Source organism: Protomyctophum bolini (genome assembly GCF_963924005.1).
Source record: "Protomyctophum bolini genome assembly, chromosome: 10".
NCBI classification, from domain to species: domain Eukaryota; kingdom Metazoa; phylum Chordata; class Actinopteri; order Myctophiformes; family Myctophidae; genus Protomyctophum; species Protomyctophum bolini.
Window position 1 is genome coordinate 16,366,750 of NC_137871.1, and position 10,868 is coordinate 16,377,617.

The 10,868-nt window shown below is 42.9% G+C and overlaps 1 protein-coding gene across 1 annotated transcript; it reads right to left on the reverse strand.

Moving 5' to 3' along the window:
• Nucleotides 1-967: 967 nt before the first annotated feature.
• On the reverse strand, nt 968-10,464 carry wfs1b (Wolfram syndrome 1b (wolframin)). Its single transcript, XM_080774036.1, has 10 exons — nt 10,322-10,464; nt 8,625-8,948; nt 7,379-7,458; nt 6,869-7,013; nt 6,431-6,604; nt 5,610-5,690; nt 5,210-5,370; nt 4,483-4,719; nt 4,219-4,337; nt 968-4,038 (listed from the first exon to the last, which is right to left on the reverse strand). The coding sequence occupies exons 2-10, from the start codon at nt 8,944-8,946 to the stop codon at nt 2,496-2,498; spliced, it is 2,862 nt and encodes a 953-aa protein (XP_080630162.1). The 5' UTR covers nt 8,947-8,948; nt 10,322-10,464; the 3' UTR covers nt 968-2,495.
• Between the last annotated feature and the right edge of the window lie 404 nt (nt 10,465-10,868).

The window sequence follows — 10,868 nt, forward strand, 5'->3', positions numbered from 1 at the left end:
TATTATCAGTATTACGATTTGAACCTGCGGGCCCCATTAAGTGAAAGGTGGGGGCCACATGTGGCCACCAGGCTGTCAGTTGCCCATGTATGGTTTACTTTACAGTATGTTGAAAGTGGTGAAATCACTCCAGTTGCGAGCACCACCCAGTGTCAGCACCTTGTTATTACATTTAGTCGCAACTCTTTCAGACAATGGGGCTATTAAAACAATCTCACTTCAGTAAGTACAGTACATATCTTATTGAGTCTGTAGAACATAAATTACAGATAGGTTTATGGTTTTAATTTGCGGCAGGGATACTGAACATTTACGTGTTACAAACATTATCTCTCATTAGTACACATTAATATAAAATGTATGTTATGCTTGTAACTTGTAACCAGCTCAGGGGCCTTGTCGTTCACTCCTTGGCAAACAAACATTTAAGTCTATAGACGATTTATGACTTCAGCGCCACCAGAGGACTCCAGAGCACTCCACAGCCCCTCTCTCCCTGTTACAATCTCCCCACCTGGATGTCGTCTGCAATCACCTGATGAGCCTACAAAAGCCAGGCCTGTCTGCAGCTCAGCGCCAGTTGTTCCCAGTCTATGGTTGGTAAAGTTAGACAGCCAGACATTTAGGCCCTCAGTATTTAGACTTAGACAGTTAAACATCACGCCGTTACTGTGCTTATTCTCTGCTCTGTGGACCTGCCTTTGACTCAGCTTCTCTTCTCCTCTCCAGTGTTTCCGGGACCCGAGCAGTGTTTGTGAATAAACATCCGCCCGGGTGAGCTTTACTCTGCTTTGCCTCTCCTTGTGCATTTTGGTCACACCACACCGAGTCATAACAATAAGCACTCTAAACAAACATTAAAAATCCAATAGACTTGGATAACATATGATGTAATCTTCAAAAGCCATATATTAGAGGGGCTATAATAGACAAAATCAACAAATAAATGTTTCTTCCTCATTTATTACTCACAGTATTATGCTACAAGACAACCTGAAACACAGACCTCATCAGTGAGGGACAGCAAACGTTCAATATGTAGAGATCCTGCACAGCAGGGACGGGAAGTGATGAAATGGTTCGAGGCACAACAAAGGCAGAGTTAAGTTCTACCAGATTCGAGGCCGGTGTGCTCCTGAAGACGACCAATGAAAGACACGGTTTCGTCCAAATAGCAGAGCTCAGTGGTTTTAGGCAGTTTGTCTTCAACAATTTTAAACTATATATATTACTACTAAAGATGCACAAATTATTCGGGAGGGTATAGAAATTGGCCATATCGGTATCGAATCGGTCTCAAAATAATCCTGATTATTTTCACCGATATTGACGATCCAATAATGTGACCGTCAATGGCTTTGTACTCGCAGAGCAGCCAGTCTAAAACTTTCAGCATTGAGTTCAATATAAATATAATATAATACATCAGTATCGGCCGATATGACCCTGTAAATAATTGCAGATCGGTCATAATTCCAATATCGTGGATCTCTAATTACTACAATTTTTAATCACAATATCAATGCTATTCTGAAGACATATCTCTTACAAGGCACTTATATACTGTATAAGCCACATTCACAATTTCTGACTGTTGATTTGTTATTCAACACATAGTTACTATTCAAAATCACTCATCAGAATCATACATGAAAATGGGTGCCGATTTTATAACCGTATAACCAAAATGGCATATATTTATAATAATGAAAGTCCATAGAAACACCGTAACCACGAATGAGGAGTTACAGTATAGCGTGCACTGTAATAGTACATTTGTGTAATATTCTCGCCCCTTTTGTAGCGATTCTGGGCCTATATATCATTAACTGTTACAAAGAATGGGAAAATTGCTGTTTTGCAGATAGATTGTCGCGTTAAAACTACACAGTAGACCGTTTTAACGATGTGCTTTCTAACTTCTCAATTTACAAAAAACTCCCCTGTGGAACCTAGACATTATCTAGAACCAACAACTTTGGTAAACTCTGTATGAACTCGCTCGCCCTAGCTAGTAACTTGACCACTAGTTCTGCAACTGATCCAGCATGTAGTCTCAACTGCACCATTACAGGTACTGTATGTACCGGTAAGCCACGCATTATATAGGCCCAAAATCACATAAACTCTTCTGTAATCTCACACACTTTGGCTCAAAGAACAAAACAAACAAATAAACAAAAGACATACTCAAACAACATAATTGCAATAGCATGTCTACAATGGCAAACACATTAACCATCTGTATGTGCTCTAGTCTAAATTACATTCCTATTAGATCCAGTGACGTGTCACATTCCCATATCATCACACATCAGTTCATTTAATTTAATTCCATACGACAGTAAATATTTACCAATACCACTTAGAAATGTAAACCTACACCACCTGCTACAGTTAGTCTGTTTTTTTTAACACTAAAGACTATTTAGTCGTTCGTATCGGTAGAGTATACATTCATTCCTTCTGTGAAATCACATACACTTGTCTAATGTCTATCCAGCCTCCTGTAAGCCAGTCCGTTTCTCTGCATCCCACTCTTGCTCCAACTGAGCCGTCAAGAAGGGGTTGAAAAAGAAGTCAAAGGCAAACTGTAGTGCAACCTGTGCCGAGCGTCTACAGTCATGTTCAATCTTGTACTGTCGGCGGCTGGTCACGGCTGGATCAGCACACAATATACAGTGGATGGCTTTTAGCTCAAACACAGGCCACTTGGAACCTAAACGACCCTCCAGAATGGTACTGAACTCTACAAGGCTACCTGTATTCAAGCGTAATAGAACCGGTCGAAATTCATTACTGGCCCGTAGAACAAGATCTTTAGTTGCGTCCTCGCTCTCTACGATTGTCCCGTTTCTTGTCATCCTCTCCAACGGCATACCCATTGTAACTTCAAATTTGTATCGATCGTAGCGTTTGACATGACACTCATGATTGGGTAGTTTCTTCAGCTTGCAGAGCTGGTCTTCTGGAGCTGGTTCTGGAGCGGGGCGGGGCTTGGGTTCGGCAGTGCTGTTTTCCCCCTCATTGCACAATGGATAAGGATCACCGTACAGACACCGCATCCAGTTACCCATAAACACTGGCAGCAGGTTGATGATTGACTGAGCCCCATTCTCAATGTCAGTCACACGAACGTATTTGAAACGGCCCGTCCAAGTGACATGGTGGCCTTCGAGATGGGAGCAGAGGATCTGAGTTTGGGCCATGTTGGATTCCTTCCATGCCCGTGGGCCACAGAGGTTGCCGTATTCATGCCAAGTCAATGTAGAGTTATAAACCTTCATGCCTTCAGATCGGTACACATACAGCCAACAGAAGAGTAACATTCCACTGAGCCACACTAGGATGAGCTTGACGATGCTAATTCGCGACAGTGACCGAATCATGACGATAGGGTTGAGGCTGAACTTGGTCCATTGCCTCAACACCACTGGCACAAAGCAAACTGTCAAGGTAACCACCATCTTGGTCAGCTCCAAAGCTAGGAACCATTGTATCATCTGGACGAGGAATAGGACTGCCAGGCCCATCGAGACAACAGGAAGGGCAAAGAGGAACAGGAAGTAGCCCACGCAGGTACGGAGGAGTCCTATGGCAGAGGAGTTATTGAGGAACACAAAGCACAGTTCACACCAGGTGAAGCAGACTAGGTAGGGCGCCAAACATAGGTAGGTTCCCCTGAAGCCTTTTACCTGGGCCATGCGGAATAGCAGAAAGAAGAGGTGTCCGTACAAGAGACATGGCAGCCCCAGATTCAGTGCCACCATATTCCCTAGCGGTATGGTGATAAATGTCCTCCCCAATGCGCGGAGGAACCACAACGAGTCAGGGAGGAGAGAACAGAGAGAACAGGCCCCACAGAGGACCTCGGTGAGCAGGGCTTTGCGGGAAAAGAGCTCGGCGGAGGCATGGAGGCTAAGGTAGGAGGTGACAGTGAAAAAGAGGGCGATGGTAGCTAGCTCTGCGCAGGGGATCCAGGTCTTTTCAGCCACAGGGAAGGATAAAACCACAAAGACCACGGAACCCATGAAGTACCTGGGGAAAGAAGGCAGATTTAGGGCCGTACATCTGTATGGTTTGAAAGAAAATGTTGATTAGTTTTGCTTTTAAAACTAAACTATCCACAGTGTCGATCGTTCATCATAACAGTCCTGAATTAATGTATAACTGGCTAAATCCATACAATGAATAATGATTGAACAGAAGTTTGCTTACAAGTAGGGCCCAAAGTGTGTCCATCCAAAATTGGACTCTGCCTGTTCCAGGTCCAGACCTGGCTCAAAGCGAACCAACAGGTCTGTCAGGGCTCGGAAATTCTCCCAAGCCTTGGAATTCTACAGAGAAAATAATTGATGTTAACTTGTGTTGTTATGTTATGAAATAATCGTTTTCCCAAAGTACAATTAAGGCTACTTTATACTTTCGACAGGCAAAATAAAATGTCTACAAGTACACAACACAAGTAGTGCGGCTGCTGACCTGGAAGACGCGCAGTGTGCAGATGACCATGGAGAAGAACGAGAGGTAGAAGACCAGCAGCGGGATGAGGAAGAAGAAGAACTCAATGGTGAGGTTGGATATGATGAAGAAGAATATGAGCGCGTTGACGTGGTGCGTGGGGATGAGCGCGCTGAGCCACTGCATGCCGGCCCGAGATGCCCAGTCAATCAGGTGCTCTTTGATCTCCAGCAGGGCATGCAGGGGGAACTTCAGCACCTGATGGTTGCAGGAAGGAGACGGAAAGGGGAGAAGGACAGAGACGCGGGGATATTTTAAAGATGCACAATGTAAATCCATAGTGCACTACAGCAATTCACAGCCCTTGGGCCCCCAGATAATAGATTTTGAATGATAATTATTCATTAAAATTACTGTTTTTAATTAATAGTTTTATGTTTACCTTGTATGTAAGTTTATGTTTTTTCTTTAGAACTTTGGAAATAAATAAGAACTTAAAGTATACTACTTCCATTGGTCTTAGCCGGAGCCCAGTTGGTTAAATGATGAAAATTAAACATGCCCTGAAAATCAGTCACCCATCTGACCAGTGACGTCTTAACAGTTAAGTGGTCAAATGAGTGCTCTGTAAAACTTTTAAGAATGGGCCCTTATACCGAACATTGTGTGTTCGGAACCACTGCATCACAATACAACCTCAAAGCAGAGTGCTGCTGAGAAGGGACATGAAGACACCTGTAGCTCGTACCTTTTGGTGCAGGGGAAGATCATCAGGGTTCTTCACAACATCATCGTAGTCGTCGTCATCGTCGTCATCATCATGCCTGGCCATGACAGGTGAAGGAGGAATACCCTGAGCATACTTTTTGGTCATCTCCACAAAGTCGTCCAGACTCACATCGGACGTAGCTTCAAATGCAGATAGAAAGAGACGTTGTTGAAGTCATTTTATATTAAGACAATTAAGGCAATTTTGGCATAATGAAATGTATTAGCTGTTTTGAGCCTGGATCGTACAACCTCGCAGTGTAAACCGCAGTGTAAACCGCTACAGTTTACTTTACTCGCAGTGTGTGTGGGGGGGGGGGGTCTTGAAAGTATGTGAACTACTGATTTAGAAGGAATTCGTAGAACTGTTCTCAATGTACCTTCACTGGAGACCATGGTCTGCAGAACTCTCCTCTGTTTCTGGGCACCGCTGGGCAGAAGGCCTGGGGAGCGTGGTGTGCCTGAGGGAAAGGGAAAGCAAATGAAATACAGACATAGGTAAACACAAATTATTTGTTAAAGTAGAACTATATCATGCAGAATGATGCATGCTTGCGCACTTGTGCGTGCGTATTAAATATTTAATTATATTATATATATAATTTGGTTTCAATTATGATGTGCTTTCTTATTTTCTATTAATCTGCTGATGTTCTATAAGAAGCCATTGAGTTAGTATTTCATGTTCATGATATGGCTGTGGTGCATATTATTGAGTCTACCAGTGATTGAGAAACCCTGCCCAAGACTCACCTCAATCAGACTAGCCTGATTGAGTGATTGGCATTTGGCACTCACAAATGTTTGTGGTATATGGAGTGTGGCTCTGGCAGTCCAGGCTGAATGTGAGCAGAGAGAGAGACAACTGGAGGAGCAGGCGGATTAGTTCCCAGGTTTTGCTAGTTTCTAATGCATCGTATTGGATACCACTACCACTGGCTGAAGTGAACTTTTCTATTGTGGATTATTGGATTTCTTGGATCAAGACTTGCTATTAAAGGGACAAACTGTGCGAAAGAGTTAAAGGGATGGTAAGAGGAGACCAACTTACCACAGGCTGGTTTGCATTTTGCTTTCTTTTGGAAATTTGTGTTTAGTTTTAGACCGTGTGAATATTTTCTTATTTGAAGCTACATTTTCTTTGACGTTTTTAATTGGCTATATATATTGATATGACCACATCTCTGCTATCTCCGTCTACCTGGGTCTGTGTGGACTTGTCCAACGTTTTCCAGCATCTCGGACACAGTTACTGTCTTTTTCTTCTCTGGGTTTAGCTTCCAATACATTTGAAGGGCAGCCTTCCTCACTCCTCTCTCATAGCGTGTCTCCAAACTCAACTTCCTCACCTGCTCAAGGTTTTCTTGTGTGATGCCTGGTAAAAAGACAAAATGTGAATGAATATTTTGGTACAGACAGGACAAACAAACCCCCAAAATAAAAAATCTTCAACTGTACAGTTTTTCTTCAGTCCCTTTGGTACATTTTCCTGATCAGAATATTAGAAATTCTCAAAACTATTCAACATCTAGTAACTTGTGCATATCAAAAGGTATTTCTCATTCTTTTGGGGGAAAGGGCAAATGCTTTGGCACAATACATTCAAGCAAATTATTATGTAATTATATCACCATTGTACCTTTGTTGGAGGCCAGACAACTTTGCAAGAGTTTGACAGCATCCCTGCGGCCGTGTTTAGCAGCGTGGATCAGCCAGGTGACCGCGTTACAGTTGTTCAGCTCCTCATCTCTCTCCTCTGCCAGCGCCAGGTAGTAAAGACCCATCTACACACACACACACACACTGTTACAATACCAACTGATTTGGCTTTAGCTGCTTTACAATTACAAAGAAGACCCGTTGTCTGACTACTAAGATGGCCATTAATATAATTGTCAATGTTGGGAAGAAACCTTGTATCTTCATAATCACCGTAATGTTTTTTATTTATTTTTTCATAAGTGCATTTAAAGATTGATGTTGAAAATCTTTTCACCAGCATGCCCAAAATAGGGATGTCTATAAATATATAACCAATGAAAAGAGCTTGTGACAAAGCAATGGTTTTGGACAATTGTACATACAAGGTTTCTGCCCGATGGTGGCATTTACAGTGGCAGTTATTGTGACAGTGGTTGTTGTTGCTTACCCTGGTTTGTGATTTGGCATCTCCAGATTTTGCCCTCTTCTCTAGGATCTCAAAAGCTAGCTCCTCCTCTGGCTCTGCTTCTGGAAACACAAGTAATTTGCTTGTTGAGTGGAATAAATTATCTGTCATTTTGCGATTGACTTGCTCCTCTGGTCAGTTGTGCGGTGAATTAGGAATTTACCTATAACAGCATATACATGCAATGTCTTTTGCATCAGACATTCTTGTTGTGTAAGTCTAAACAAAATGATGTAAAGTAGCATATTTGAGGCCAAGTATTTTTGGCATTCCACAATGGCTTCCCTTTTTGAGGGGCGCCTCCATCCGCTCCTCCTCCGCTTTCCTTGGGAAACTTTGATAGCTACTGAAAGTTGGGGTAACAAGTTACAACCTATATAATATGTAGGCAAGTTTTTCAAAATTGTATTCTGCTTTAAGTCAGTGGCATGAGATGGGTCAAACCAGGGGTCATCAAATTTGGAAAAGCGGCTATGGCCGTTTTTAGCCCAAGAAGTGGGCAGAATAAAGCAGAGTGAAATTTTGCCTGCAAATAGGTTGTTAATGGTACCCCAACTTTCAGCAGCTGTCGCAAGGTTTCCCAAGGGAGTTGACTTGGAACACATTTAGAGGTGATAGTAGACACCTTTGTCAAGAAAGCTAGTGGCATTTATTTTGCCTCAAATTCAGCTAAATTTCCCTAATTAAATGGCAGTGGAGTCCAGTCGAGCATACCCCCCCCCCCCCCCTCCACTCCCCCATATATGTTGAAATCAGGACACCAAGACTCACATCAAACAGGGAAAGGCTACGGTTTACTTGTAGAAGTTCTATATTTATACACAACGCATGGATTCCAAATTCAAATGCCGCAGTATTAGATTTCATACTTCCATAGTCTATTTGCATGTCTACAAACCTTACCAGGCCCACAGATTCCCAGTTGTTTGCCTGTGAGAATCTAGGGGTAAGAACAGGATTTTCTCCCTCAGTAAGCATTATGGGAGAGGCTGCTTTTACATGTCATGTAAATGTGTATGGTTATAATGGCACATCATGATGAGTCAGGGTATCGCTGTCGGTGCAATGATTGGTCAGAAAGCAGGAAGTAGAAACAAGTCAACCACTATTGTCTGGGGAATACTACTGCAGAAAAGTATATGGTCAGTTGGTCACGGTCTAATTTTGTAAGCATAATGTGTGTGTGTTTGTTTTATACATGCATGGGTGTTGTGGACACATGTCTTACTTCTGTCACCTGGTTCAGAGGCCGAAGTAGACCGCAGAGGGCTGGCTGCAGCCACGGCCGGGGGTCTGGAATTCTCTGTGGAAGCTGCATTGAGCTGAGACCTGCCCACCTGAACAGGATGGCGGAGAGGGGAGGAAGGTGGGGTGGAGAGCGCAGGAGAGGGAGGAGATAGAACAGGTGCAAACTTAGAAGATATGGAGGGACTGGTGTGTGTGGCTGGTTTGGGTGTGGTGGGAGTTGATTTTGAGGTCATTGGAGGTGGGGTTGCGGCAGGCGAGCCAGTCTTTGAGCTGGCGAGGGTGCCAGACGGTGATGGTTCCATTTCTGAAAAATGGAAACAGACAAGTTAAACCTGGCACGCCTTCAATCACAACCAGGGTTGTCCCGATTGGAAATCAGGGCCAATCACATCATTTTCAAATGATCGGAATCGGATCGGGAGCAAAGAAAATTGATTGGGACATCTTGATCCTTGTATCAATTTTATATCCATATCATGATATTAGACTGGTTATTGTCTGTGATTTTGGATATTGTACTATTCTGATATGGCATAAGTGTTCTATAAAGAAATCTGATCGGGAAAAATCTATATAAAAATCAAATGATCTAATTCGGATCGGGAGCAAAATCCCTAATCACAACCTTTCAGAATATTTAAAAAACAACAATACACAAAGAAAACACACACACACACACACACACACACACACACACACAGTCACACAGACCACAGACGGAACAATTTTATTTTCCGAGGCTATGAATGCACAGCTTGACTGACAGGACAGAGGGTGCAAGGGACCAATGCTGGGCCAGGAGGAGAATCAAGAAAGGGGAGATTGCAGACTGTGCTTGCATTGACAGGCTGTCAATGCAAGCACAGCTGCCAACAGCTGTCAACAGCAGTCTTTAGAAAGACACTGTTTTACTTTCTTCTCCGCCTGTCAGCAGTGAGTCACTCTACTCTCAGTCAATAAGAAATCTGCTGCTCCCGTCCTGAGCTAGTTCACCAGTCACCACTCCTACAGCTCAACAAATATATTTGTTTATTCATGGCCTACTCTGCACTCACAAGCACAAATACATGGTGGGTTGTGTTCAGTTTGTTTTGGTGCAACAACAGTGGCTAAAAGACACATTTGCCACAATATGCAGTCAATATTCATTCATTCCAAACTGATTTCCAGTCCCAGATTCAACACAAAACAGTATCTGCATATCTGCACCCCATCAGTTGCTCTAGCCCTAGAATGACTCTTGTTGTTTCATACTGTATGAAACAACAAGAGCCATTCTAGGGCTACAGTTGCTCATCCCACCATGGGAATGGGACGCATGGGGCTATATTAAGAAGGTGACCAACCTACAAAAGTGCAAAAGTGACATGCCCTAACCTCATAGCAGGGAATCCCCTTTGGCCAGCAAGAGTTGCACTGTCTGACTTTGACATTACCAAGGCATCCAAAATTCTAACACAGGCCGGGGAGCTAAAACTATCTGTAATGGCAACATGGCTCGTTCATATAGCACAAAACCTTTGAGACTGTTCATGGCGAGAGAACGCGAAACGGAACAGACAGTAGTGGGTGAGTGAGTGACAGGTCAGTCAGGTACACAATGTTCACCCATAATCTTCAACTTTAAGGTGCTGCTAATGTTAGCACGAATCTCCTTAGCATGTGTCGTTCGCTCACCTTTACGATAAGTAGCATACACCAGTGTGTGTTTAGTCTGCTTGGGGAGAAATCTTCTAGAAAGTCCTCTTTCTATTCAAAGGCCTTTCTCATTCATGTCTTCCACTTCTGAAAGCTCTGTGTGTGAGAGTGTATGTGTTCACTGATTTCACCTAGTACTAAACTAGTAACAACTTAGGCAAGTGGGAAGGTTTGTTAGCTGTTGTCATACACAATGTAGACGCCCATTTCGTATTTCTGAAATTGTGATTGGACACATTTGTGGCTTCTTAGCGTTACATTATTCTGATTGGACATAAAGACCGGAAGTGAACATCATATTTGGCAGCTGTTTTTCAGACAAACGTAGTGGAATGTCGAAAACAGTTTCAGGGTTTCAGCTCAGCCAAGCTGCAATTCAACAATTGAGTCTTTAATTAGTAGTCCGACTTCAAGACAGTTTTATAATATTGCATGATTCATTGACGCATTTGTTTCCTGGATACTTTCATTATTCCTTTGCTTTATCTCAGACTTTATCATGTATGGATCTACCGTAACTTCCTTC

Excerpts from the sequence above, each read along its gene's own strand:
- wfs1b (XM_080774036.1), bottom strand. The coding sequence starts at position 8,946 with ATGGAACCATCACCGTCTGGCACCCTCGCCAGCTCAAAGACTGGCTCG. Across the intron at positions 7,014-7,378 it reads ATGCCAAATCACAAACCAGG|ATGGGTCTTTACTACCTGGC; the intron begins GTAAGCAACAAC and ends GTGTGTGTGTAG. Across the intron at positions 5,691-6,430 it reads ACAAGTCCACACAGACCCAG|GCACACCACGCTCCCCAGGC; the intron begins GTAGACGGAGAT and ends CCTTTCCCTCAG.